Raw genomic sequence first — 13,724 nt, forward strand, 5'->3', positions numbered from 1 at the left:
TCCTGGCTTCCATTCTTGTTTTGAAATAATCTATTTTCCGCTTAGAAGATAGAGGGATGATTTGAAACTTAAGACACATCATGTCCCTCCCTTCATTCTTGCCAGCGTTGCCCGTCTCATGCAGAAAGAAGCCAACAGGACCCTATATGAGCTAGTCCTCCACTCTCAGGTGATCTTTCTCATTCTACCCAATATTTACTCCATTCACGCACTGCTGGCCTCGTTGCAGCTCCTCCTTCATGATATGCTGTCACTTCAGGGTCACTGTAATTTCTTTCACTTTCTTCAGGTATCTGCATAAACATCCCTTAGAAGTGTGGCACTCCCAGATCGTAGTAAATAAATAAGAAACTTCGGCCCCCACCCTACCACCCCATCGTGCCCTGTATCCCACTTCACATTTCCTCATATTGCTTATTGTTGTAACGTATCTTGTAGGATGCTTGAACTTGTTACATATATTTCTTCATCTGCCGCTCATCATTAAAATTTATGTAAGTTCCATAGAAATGAAGAAATGAAAGAATGTTTTGTTTTATTTTCATTGCCAGCACCTAGAACTGTGCCCAGCATATAGTAAGCACTCATTAAATAGCTGATGAATGAGTGAATAAAATGTTAGCAGTTTATAATTACATATTATATAATTAGAATATGTAGACCCAAGTGTACTTCTTAAAAAGACCTGGCCAGCTTAAAAGAGTTATCAAATGCTCAAAAGGTCAAGGTGTCAATGAGTCTTGTATTAGAGCCCCAACCTGGGGAAGACCTGTTGAAGTCTCACAGAAGGTGTCAGAGGAAATACCAGCATGAAAGTCAAAAGAGTAAGAGAAGCGTATCTACTTTCAAAACCCATATATTCTCCCCTGATGATGACAATAGTCTGTGGAAGGAAAACTGAGTTCCTCTGAAAAACCCAAGGATTGCTCCCATGAATTCTCAGGCCCAAACTGCTGTTTATGAAAGAAAGGAATTATTTTTCTTTCAAACCTCTGTAGGCAAGACTATTTTTAGTCTTTCTGGTAGCATATTTCTAGCAAACCCAATAAAAGCAGAACATTTAAAAGGAAAAAAAAAAAAAAAGAAATGAGATGTCTTCCCCCCCCCCCACAGGGAATATTAACTTCCCTGAGAAATTTAATGTGAGTGGGAGATAAAGGGAATATGTTTCATCTGCAGATGAAATCTCTCAATTCTCCTAAATAAAAATGTTTTAAAAAGTAAACAAAAATAATAAATCAAACATAGGACAAATAAAGAACAGAGGAGCAGATTTAGATTTTTCAAGACAGCCCTATTGGGAATTGCCAACAAGCCAGATGTTTTTGGTCATCTGTACTTATCAATACACTTAGGATTTGATACTGGTCACTTAGTTTAGCTACATGGGAAATATTTTGAGGATAAGAAACAGAGGGGAGGCATTTATGTATATGACAGATGAAATGTGTCATTGACCTGGAACTTAGTTTGATGAAAACAATAGCTATGGAGAGCACTCTGAAGGTTGCCAGATGGGAGGGGGCTGCGAGGGAATGTGTGAAGAGGCGAGAGCGTTAAGAAGTACAAATAGTTCTTAATCTTACGAAGGTAGTTACAGAATAGCCATGGGAATGCAAAGTACCGTATAGAAAATGAAGAAGCCAAAGAACTTATATGCATGACCCATGGGCATGAACAACGGTGGGGGGATTGCCTGAGGGAATGGGGGTTGCAGGTGGAGTGGGGCAAAGAGGAAAACTCAGGACAACTGTAATAGCCTAATCAATAAAATATAATTTAAAAAACATTTTCAAATGGTTTTTTTTTCTTTTGTCTAATCCTACCAAAGCATATCTCCATGGTTTGCTTAATATCTGTTGCTTGAATCCCTTTCCTATACTCAGATCTTGTCTTGGCCCTGGGCACATGAAAATCATACAGAGAACAAGAAGAGCTCTGTCGGGTAACCTCTCTGGAGAGCATTTCAGGAGGGAAAGACACACTCCCAACTCGGTATCTGTCACCTTCCCCTTTTTCCCTTTTTTCCCTATAAGCCAGACACCCATTACTTTCAAATTATTCCATAGAAACCTTCCTGCTTTTACTCTCTGCACCCTCCAATGAGGAAGCCCCACCCAGACCAGCCTCCCTTAGAGAGGGAAGTCACTTCCTCACACTCTAGACCAACCCAACCTATAGAAAATAATTAGTTAATGTTGTCACTCTTTTTGTACCCATGGATTATACCACTAAATCAATAAGTTTATTGATTTTGGTGTTTGGCATGTTTCTTGTTACATCCAGGCACAGCTTTAGATTCTTTCTGTCAATAATACTTCATTCATGTCCTAGGTATACATATGGCACACTAGATAATATTGATTGCACATTTTTATCTCATCCATCCATGACCTGCATCTTTCACTTTTCACCATTAAAACAAACAAACAAACAAACTCAATTTCTTACAGTGACTAGGAAAGCGATCTCATTAAAGATTGTCAACGTACGATGAGTATATGTAAAATAGAAAACAGATCTACGAGTAGAGTTCCTTTTTTGGAGAAATTACAGATCATGCTGTTACAGGGAAAACTCGCTTCTTTTTGCTGACACAGTAAAGAATTACTACAGAACAGCAAGTCTGTTAGCATGCAAGCAAAGTTTTTTAGTGATAGTTCTCATGGAAGAGAAGAGGCCTAGCCAAGGTGGGGGTGAAAGGGCCCAGGCTTGGGTGACAAAAAGCATCGGGGCCTTTGTCCTGAGGATTTATATAGATGGCAGGGTGAAGTTACATATTGATTGGTGGGTAATGGTGGTGTCAGCGTCCCCTGAGGGATGTGACTACTGAAAAGTAGGTACATGTCGGGGTCTTTTTCCCAGAATTCTTATCTTGCTCCAGACCACTTTTGGTCATCTTGTTATAAAACACATACATGACAGGGGGCAGTTAGTTAAAGTTGGGCCAGTTACCCAGTGATTTATGGGCTCTTTCTGAAGCACTAGGGACACCCTTGTAAAACAGTGACCAGAGGTAGGCAATTCACCAAAGCCACTTTATGAGCTTTTCCTTTGGGCACTGTGACCCCCTCCTCTTCCCACTTCCAGACTTTGGGATGAACTCATAGTTTCAAAGGCTTTCTTTCCCAGACAGTGGACATGCACATACAGAATTTCAAGGGCTCCCCCCGTCCTGTACTAGCTTGGTGTTTCTGGTGATGTTGGAATACCTGGCAATCTTATCGGACCAGGATCAGGACCGCTGAGTCAGTAAGTGAGACATGCCTTCCTCCCCCTCCCTGCCTCAGTCTACTATCTATCCTACCTAACAATGTGACAAAAACGAGAGTACACAGAATGTGAGAAAATGGTTTGGGGCAGCTATTTTAGGAATGTTATAAGAAAGCTTTCAAGCTACTGTCTATACCTCCATCTGTCTCAATAACAAGGGAATATAAATGGTTGAGCTTTGAGGGTGACATACTCAGCTTTTTTTTTTCTTTCTTTCTGCCATCAAGGTGGCGTTCTAAGAAAGGTAAAGACCAATAAAAATAATGTGATAACCTGAAGACAACTACTCTAAACTTAAATATTCAACTTTTAATGTCATTTGTCATGCAGGTGGTACCCCTCTTCTTTTAACCAAGAGCAGATCCAAGTGACTACTTTGCTAACAAGAGTTACTTGGTGTGTTTCTTACTCTAGGAAGATTATATGTCGGTTTCTAACCCCATAAATTTGGAAAATGTTACAAAGGCCTCATACAAGAAAACAGAACTGAACTATACTTACCCAGAGAGAAAGATCCGGATGACTGCATAAAATATGTCTGGATCTACATAATCTGAAAGAACAATCAAAATTTTAACTTAGGCCAAAAAAAAAAGGCAAATTGGTTCCGTGTGCATGGGCCTTGCTGTGCTCCTGGGGCTGCCTCTCTATCTGATCTGCATGGAAACCTGGAGTGAAAGCAACAAACAAGAGGTGGATGGAATGTTCTTTTCTGTAGCTGCCCTCACTGGTGCTTACAGAACTTTTAAACAGTTCCAAATGCTGCCCTTTTCTATTTGTGGTACTTCCCCTTGCTGTACTTAATAACGACAAATGACAGAGATCAAGGCCATCTTTTAAAAAAATTAGTAATTTAAACAGATGATGTTTGAGAGTATATGGGAAGTCAAAGGAGAAGGCAGGGAGAAAGACACACCTCTCTCAAGGCTTTCCCAAGAGAGGAAAACTAAAGCCATCAATCGTCAAGTGGTGTTCTCTGTGCTCAACAAAGGACTGAGGAGTGGTAAGAGAGTGTCTCACCAGGTCAAAAACAGTCTCATTTAGCTCTGTGTTTAGCTGTGTTCATTAAACTGTGCAGTTATTTTGAATCTAAGCTAATACTTGGTGATAACTGATTTCACTAGTTAATTATATTGTATGTAAGGAAGCAGGTTTCCACAATTGAACTAAATATCTTTTTATCAACTTTTGAAGATTATTCTCTTTCTTCATATAATGGGGCCCCTCTGTGAACAAGCATATTTATTTTATCCATTTTCCTATCTCTTGGTATCTGAGAGAAAAAAAAAAACACTTTTTATGTTACCTAAATAATCACACCCCTATACTATCACTTTTCTTTTTCTACCATTACACATATATCTGGTCTTCTGTCTCTATTTTCTCTAAAGCCCCATGGGCTCAGGTAATTAATGTATTCCTTGAGCCCCTGAGTGTCCCATTGTTCCTGAATGGTGTCACATTCTCTCTGCTCTTCTGTGACAATGCTTTTCTGGGCTTTTTTGGTGGGTGTTATTTCTGGATCTTACCCATTTGGTGTTCTTTTCCCAAAAATGCTAAATATTATATAGAAACTTTTCTGAAGCAGTAATGACTGGCAAAAATTTAAAATTTTACCTAATGTATCATATTTAATGAGGAAAAGAAAAATAATCATTTCCATAGGTGTAAAATGATTCTGATATAAAAATTTTAATATATATTAAAAAATCCAGTCATGATAAAAACAAATAAATAAAACATTTTAGCTAATTAGGATTAGGAGGGCTCATCCTTGAACTGATCATAAGAATACATAGAACACCTATAATACATATTATACTTAATGATGAAATGTTAGAAATGAGTCTTTTAAAATGTAGAAGAAAACAAGGGTTAACACTTTCATTTCATACTGTGTTGGGAATCCTAGCAAGAAGAATAAGAAACAGAAATTAAACAAAAATAAAAGCTATAACTATTGTAAATGAAGAAACAGAGGGCAAGATGGTGGAGGAGTAAATGGAAGTCACACTGACCTCCTCCCAGGACCAATCTGGAATTACAACTAAATGGTGGAGAAATCACCTGGAACAAACAACTGAACAATAGTGAGAGAGGAGACTCATAACCTTGGACAGACAGAAGAATCAGCTTTAGCACAACCTGACTGGCAAGTAGTGCGGTAGAGACTTGAGAAGGCAGGTGGAGAGTCCACGGTTGGCAGCAACAGAGGGACATTTAAATGGCCAGTTGGATACCCCTGAGAAGAGTAGGGTCTGAGCCATAAGTGGGGATCTCCAGCCTACAGCACCAGAGTCCCAAAAGTACACAGAAAACAGCCAGCTATGAAAAGTGGCAGAGTTGCCCTCTGCCAGAGACAGGCAGCTGGAGATGCAAAGAGCCATTTAAAGGGCCAATACATAAATTTTTATTTGCAGCCACTTACCCTGGGCTCCGGGAAAGGTGGGGGCAGAGTGGGCTGGAGACACCTGAGGAGAGACTGGGGAGGGACGCTTTGTGGGGAGAGCTGGTGAGGTCCTGGTGCTGACTCATGCCCATGTGGCAACGGCCATCTTGCTCAGGCAGACCATCACCCTGAACTGCAACAGCAAGAGAGAACACAATAGCCCCACCCTCAGGAGGCTCTGACCTGGCCCGGTGGTGCTTAAGCTTGACTGCTGAGTACAGAGTGGCAGTCAGAGATAGTAGAGCACTGGCTAAAGGGGGCACAGAGTGGTCTAGAGACACCTGAGGAGAGACTGGAGACAGAGGCTTTGGGGAGAGAACTGAGAGAGTAGCTGTTGGGATCCTGGTGCTGACTCTTCTCCCATATGGCAGCAGCCATCTTGCTAAAGTAGACTACTGCCCTGAGTGGCATCAGCCTGAGAGGACCCAATAACCCTGCTACCAGGAGGGACTCTGCCCCGGCCTGGTGATACACAAGCCTGACTACTGAGTACAGAGTGAATAGATTAACAACTGAAGGAGACAGTCACAGATAGTAGATTCCTGGAAGTCTCAAGCAGACTGCCTAAGGTCAGACAGGGTCAACATCTGACTTCATCAGAGACAGACCCAGAAAGAAAAAACAGCAGTCTCCTACCATAGAAGTTCATACCACAAAGTCAGGAAATCAAGACAGATCAACTTAAGAAGAAGAAGCAGAAGAGAAGAGTCTCACATATAATGGGAAGAAAGAGAAACACCCCCTAAATCGAAGGGAATGGATGAAACCCCAGAAAAGGAACTAAAAGAAATAGAGGCAAGTAAACTATTAGATATTGAGTTCAAAACAATGGTTCTAAGGAAGCTCAATGAGCTCAGTGAGTTCAGAGAGAATTACAAAAAACCACAGGGAAACTACAAAGAACTTACTGAAAACTATATGTGCATGAAAACGGATATAGAAACTATCAATAATAGGCAAGAAGAAAGAAGAATACAATTTCTAAATTGAAGAGCACAGTAGAAGAAATCAAAAGCAAGCTAGATGAAGCAGAGGATCGAATCAGCGAGCTGGATAACAAGGTAGAACAAACCTCCCAGAAAGAGCAAGAAAATCAATAAAAACTCAAAAAGAATGAAGAGGCATTTAGGGAAATGCAGGACAACCAGAAACGTAATAATATCCGTATAATGGGGATACCAGAAGGAGAAGAGGAAAGGATAGAGAATATGTTAAAAAAAAATAATGATATTAAACATCCTAGTTTGAGGACAGAAAAAGACACACAAGTCCAGGAAGCACAGAAGGTTCCATTCAAGAGGAACCCAATGAGGCCCACTCTGAGACACATAATAATTAAAATGGCAAATATCAAAAACAAACAGAGTACCCTAAAGGTAGCAAGGGAGAAACAGGTAGTAACATACGAGGGGGGCCTGGATACAGCTAGCAGCTGACTTCTCAATAGAAACACTACAAGTCAGAAGGGAATGGCAAGAAATAGTCCAAATCATGAAAAACAAAGGCCTGCAACCAAGACTGCTCTACCCAGCAAGGCTCTCAATACAATAGTAGGTGAAATAAGGAGTTTCCCAGACAAAAGAAGGCTAAAAGTATAGACCTTCACCAAACCAGCACTGCAAGATATGCTAAAGGGACTGCTTTAAAAAGATGAAGAAAAAGAGTGAGAAAGAGAGGAACACACGTACAAAGGGAAAAAAAATCAATAAGTACCTATCAATAATGACTTTAAATATTAATGGATTAAATGCTCCAATCAAAAGCCATAGGTTAGCTGAATGGATAAGAAAATATGATCAGCACATAAGCTGCCTACAAGACACTCACCTCAGAACAAAGGACCTACACAGACTGAAAGTAAAGGGATGGAAAAAAATATTACAAACAATGGACAGGAATAAAAAGGGCAGGGTAGCAATACTTATATCAGACAAAATAGATTTCAAAGCAAAGGCCATAAAAAGAGACTCAAGCAGACACTTTATAATACTCAAAGGAAGAATCCATGAATATGACATAAACATTGTAAACCTATATGCACCCAACACAGGAGCATCCAAATACATAAGGAAAATCTTGGAGGACTTTAAGAAAAATATAGCAAGCAACATCCCTATAGTAGGGGATTTTAACACTTCACTGTCAACAATGGGTAGATCTTCCAAACAAAACATCAACAAGGATATTGTAGAACTGAATGAAGCATTAGATGAAATGGACTTAAATGATATATATAAAACCTTTCATCCCAAAGAAGCAAAAGCAAAATACACATTATTTTCCAATGTGCATGGAACATTTTCAAAGATAGACCACATGACAGGACACAAAACAAGCCTCAAGAAATTCAAGAAAAATGAAATCATAACAAGCATTTTCTCAGACTACAAGGGCTTGAAACTAGAAAACAATCTTAAGGAAAAAACTCAAAAACATTCAAACTCATGAAGACTGAATAGCATGCTATTAAACAATGAATGGGTCAATAATGAGATCAAAGAAGAAATCAAAAAGTTTCTGAAAACAAAGGAAAATGAACAGACAACAGTACAAAACCTATGGGACACAGCAAAGGCAGTCATGAGAGGGAAGTTCATAGCAACACAAGCCTACCTAAAAAAGATAGAAACATTTCATATAAATGACCTAACCCTACAGCTTCAAGAACTGGAGAAACAACAAAGAAAGCCCAGAGCAAGTAGAAGCAAGGAAATAATAAAGATCAGAGCAGAAGTGAATGACATAGAGAGGAAAAGAACAATTGAAAGGATCAACAAATCCAGGAGCTGGTTCTTTGAAAAGGTAAACAAAATCAGCAAGCCTTTAAAGCAGACTCGCCAAGGAAAAAAAAGACAGAGGACCCAAATAAATAATATCAGAAATGAAAGACGAGAAATAACAACTGATACCACAGCAATACAAAGGATTATAAGAAATTACAATGAACAATTATATACCAAGAAATTTGAAAACCTCGATGAAATGGACACATTTCTAGAAAAATATAACCTTCCAACACTGAATGAAGAAGAAGCAGAAAGCCTGAACAGACCGATAACAGCTGGTGAAATTGAAGCAGTAATCAAAAAACTCCCGGTACACAAAAACTCTGGATCAGACAGTTTCACAGGAGAATTTTACAAAACATTTAAGGAGGAGCTAACCTCTGTCCTTCTCAGACTATTCCAAAAAATCCAAGAAGAAGGAAGACTCCCAAACTCTTTTCATGAGGCCAGCATCACCCTAATCCAACAACCAAAGAAAGATACATCCAAGAAAGGAAACTGCAGGCCAATATCACTGACGAACATAGACGCTAAAATCCTAATATTGTCAAACCGCATCCAGCAATACATTGAAAACATCATCCACCATGAGCAAGTGGGAGTCATCCCAGGGATGCAAGGGTGGTTCAATATTCACAAATCAATAAATGTAATACATCAAATACACAAAAGGAAAGACAAAAACCACATGATCATATCAATAGATGCAAAAAAAGCATTTGATAAGGTACAGCATCCATTTATGATAAAAATACTCAGCAAAGTGGGAATAAAGAGGGCATACCTCAACATAATACAAGCCAGATATGAAACACCTACAGCCAACAATATACTCAACAGGCAAAAACTAAAAGCTTTCACACTAAAATCAGGAACAAGACAAGGTTGTCTACTTTCACCACTTCTATTCAACATAGTAGTGGAAGTCCTAGCCACAGCAATCAGACAAGAAAATGAAGGAAAAGGTATCGAAATTGGAAAGGAGGAAGTAAAACTGTCATTGTTTGCAGATGACATGATAGTATACATAGAAAACCCCATAGACTCCACCAAAAAACTATTCAACCTAATAAGTGAATTTGGCAAAACAGCAGGATAAAAAGTCAATATTCATAAATTGAAGGCATTTTTGTACACAAACAATGAAATATCAGAATCAGAAATCAGGAAAAAAAATCCCATTTGCTATAGTAACAAGAAAAATAAAGTACTTAGGAATAAACTTAACCAAGGAGGTAAAAGAGCTGTATGCAGAAAACCACACAACACTGGAGAAAGAAATTAAAGAAGACACAAATAAATGGAAGCATATACCATGTTCATGGATTGGAAGAAATAACATCATCAAAATGTCCATACTACCCAAAGCAACTTATAGATTCAACACAATCCCCATTAAAATACCAATGATGTATTTCACAGATATATAACAAACATTTAAGAATTTTATATGGAAATATAAATGACCCTGAATAGCCACAGCAAATTTGAAAAAGAGAAACAAAGTAGGAGGGATCACAATAACTGACATCAAACTATATTACAAGACCACTGTAATCAAAACAAACTGGTACCAGCATAAGAACAGACACATAGATCCATGGAACAGAATAGAGAGCTCAGAAATAAACCCATGTCTATATGGGCAATTAATATTCGACAAAGCAGGCAGAAGCTTAAAATGGAGTAAAAATAGCCTCTTCGACAAATGGTGATGGGAGAGCTGGACAGCTACATGCAAAAAATTGAAATTCAACCACCAACTTACATCATCCACAAATATAAACTCAAGATGGATAAAGGACTTGAATATAAGTCGTGACACCATAAAATTCCTAGAGGAGAATATAGGCAGGAAGCTCAGATATTCCACACAGCAGTATTTTTACCGATATATCCCCCAGAGCAAGGGACATAAAGGAAAGAAGAAACATATGGAACTGCATCAAAATAAGAAGCTTCTGCACGGCTAAAGAAAACATCAGCAAAACGAAAAGGGAACCAGCTGTATAGGAAAATATATTTGCCAATGACACCTCAGTCAAGGGTTTGATCTCCAAAACATATAAAGAACTCAAATGACTCCACTCCAGGAAGACAAACAATCCAATTAAAACATGGACAAAGGACCTGAACAGATACTTCTCCAAGGAGTACATACACAGGACCCAGGCACATAGGAAAGGATGCTCAACATCACTAGCCATCAGAGAAATGCAAATTAAAACCACAATGAGATACCACTTCACACCAGTCAGAATGGCCATCATAAACAAATCAATAAACAAATGCTGGCAAGGTTGTGGAGAAAAGGGAACCTTAGTACACTGTTGTTGGGAATGCAGACTGGTTCAGCCAATGTGGAAAACATTTTAGAATTTCCTCAAAGCACTAAAAATAAAACTGTTTTTTGACCCAGTGATTCCATTGCTGGGATTATAACCTAAGAATCCCAAAATGCCAATTCAAAAGAACCTAAGCATCCCAATGTTCATAGCAGCACAATTTACAATAGCCAAGTGTTGGAAGCAACGTAAATGCCCATCAGTAGATGATTGGATCAAAAAACTATGGTACATTTACACAGTGGAATACTACGCAGCAGAAAGAAAAAAGAACTACTAAACTTCACAACAGCATGGATGGAACTAGACAGCATTATGCTAAGTGAAATGGGCCAGGGGGTTAAAGACAAATACCATATGACCTCACCTATAAGTGGAACCTAATCAACAAAACAAACAAGCAAGAAAAATATAACCAGCAACATTGAGAGAAAAAAGAAGCCTACAGTAATGAGAGGGAAGGAGGGAGATAGGTAACAGGGAAAGGAATGGGAAGGAACATGTACAAAGAACCCACAGACAAAGCCAAAGTGGGGAAGGATTGAGGGTCGAGGTGGAGGTGGGCGGGGCAGGGAAAAGTGGTGGCGGGAAAATGGAGACAAATGTATTTGAACAAAAAAAAGAGTTATGTCTTTTTCATGAAATGATAAAAAAAAGAAACAAAACATTGTTCTCAAATAATATGATTTCTACATAGAAAACCCACATATTCTATCCATATTTATTGAAATGAATAAGATTTTTTATCAAGGTTCTAGATTCAGGGTTAATATTCTAATATCAATTTTATTGTATAAATAAGCAACAGTCAATAGTTAAATCACAGATATGGTGTTTACTAAGAAAAAACATATAAAGTAATTATAAATAAAAGTGAAGATAGTTAAGTCTTTTATCTTGAAAGAAATTAAAGAAAATTTTAAAAATTAAAGAAAAGTTTGTCCATTTCAAGAAAGTCAAGAAAATTCAGTATCAATATCTAAGAGAAGAAATGTATCTAAAGAAGACATTTTTATCTGAATAAACTTCAAGCTCTATGACAGAAGAATATGCCCTAATATGAAGACATGATTTGAGGTAGCTTGTCCAGGAACTATCTCTTTAGTAGAGATAGTTTATGCTATCTTTACCTCGCCACCTGCCTTGATCATCAGACAGAAGTTCTGGATATAATATAAAAATCATGCAATTTTTTCCAAATTAATATATAGATATCATGCAACTTGAGCAGAATTCCTAACAAAGATTTTTAGATAAAATTTGACAAGCTGATTCTAACAGTTTGTAAGAGCGGCAAATGCTCAAAGATAAGAAGAGCAAGGTGAGGGGGTTTTCTCTACCTGGAATTTAGAAACACTGTGAAGCTATAGTTCTGAAGACAAATGATGGTGGTGAAGGAAAAATAAACAGGCAATGAAAGAGAATAGAGAGCCTGGAAGCAGATCTAGTCATTTAAGAAAATCTGGTATAAAAATTAGCTAATATTGCACATAAGTGGTTATTCATAGAAGGGAAATGGAATTTATTTCCTATGTTATACTACACATAGATAATAATTATATGTGAATTAAGAACTGAAACATGAAAGATAAAACAGGAATTTCAAAGAAAATGCAGGAAAATATATTTATGACCAACGATTTTAAAGTATCTCATGCAAGACTTCCTATAAGACTTTTATGAAAGACATGAGAGATACTTTGACTATACTTAGATTAAAATTTTCTGTTTTCAGAAGTCATAATAAGATGAACCACGACAATTACAACACATGTAACTAAGAAAAATTATGCTCAAGAGTATACAAAAGCTCATAAAAATCCCCAAGTAAAAGATGAAAAGACCATTAGAAAAATAAAGAAAGACATGCATTTAACAAAAAAGAGACGTGAGTGGTGAGCGCACAGCACTCATAGAAAGAGAGCAGACAGTTAACGCATTGAAAATCAGGGAAATGTAGGACATCCTTATCGTGGTGGAATAAGAGCTTCTACTGTCTTTCCCCCACGAGTGCTGACTCAGACAGTCACCCATGGACAAGAGAGCCTTTGTGGAAGTCCAGCAGTCCAGCTAAGAAGCTGCAGCATGCCACTAGAGTAAAAAAAAGTCCAAGACTGAGTGCACTGAAGAGGGTGAGAAGAACATTTCAGTTTACCTACCTCACCTGTCCCACAAGGAGACACAGCTCAGGGCCAAAAGAGACCTTACTGGCTTGTAAATTGTCCCATGAGGAGAAGTGAGTGAGAGCACGTGAGTGAGTTCTTGGCTCCCCAGCTGTATGGAATGCTTCCAGAAACCTACTTTTTTCCCACCCCATCCAGAAGGCTGAAGTGAGCTGCAGACTGAGAACACTGCAGGATAGAAAGTGGCTGAGAAAGTGGCAGACAGGGCTCTTGGCGGTCAGCAAAGGGATGTGGAGCCTACTGACCGCCTCACAGACTCCATCAAGACATCCTCCCACAAGTTGCTGGGGATGCCACTCTTGCGGATCCCCCAACTGGCCCAAGGGCACCCCTAGTGTTCAGGGTGCTTCACCCACATACGACACACCCACACTATGGCCACTTCTTTGTGTACACAGTGAAGACAGCAAGAGTGAACCTTTGTAGAGAAGGGAGAACAAAGTTGGAGGCAACATGCTCCCTGATTTCATATATTACAAATCTATAGCAATGAAAACAATATGGTGTTGGCAAAAAAACAGACGCACAGATCAATAGAATGGAACTGAGAACCCAGAAGTACACCTACACATCCACAGGCATATGGACAATTGATATATGGCAAAGAAGTCAAAAACAGACAATGGAGAAAAAAATCATTTATTCAATAAATGGTCTTGGGAAAACTGGACAGCCACAGGGGGAAAAA

At 38.6% G+C, this 13,724-nt stretch overlaps 1 protein-coding gene across 1 annotated transcript in view; it reads right to left on the reverse strand.

Moving 5' to 3' along the window:
* IDO2 (indoleamine 2,3-dioxygenase 2) overlaps nucleotides 1-13,724 on the reverse strand; it is a 51,818-nt gene that overhangs the window by 5,184 nt on the left and 32,910 nt on the right. The window contains exon 8 of the mRNA XM_054565791.1: nucleotides 3,775-3,826. Coding sequence (XP_054421766.1) covers nucleotides 3,775-3,826 — 52 coding nt within the window. The remainder of the gene's footprint in view (nucleotides 1-3,774; nucleotides 3,827-13,724) is intronic.

Source organism: Pteronotus mesoamericanus, unplaced genomic scaffold (assembly GCF_021234165.1).
Source record: "Pteronotus mesoamericanus isolate MK-2021 breed Mesoamerican mustached bat unplaced genomic scaffold, CSHL_Meso_final contig_169, whole genome shotgun sequence".
NCBI classification, from domain to species: Eukaryota; Metazoa; Chordata; class Mammalia; order Chiroptera; family Mormoopidae; genus Pteronotus; species Pteronotus mesoamericanus.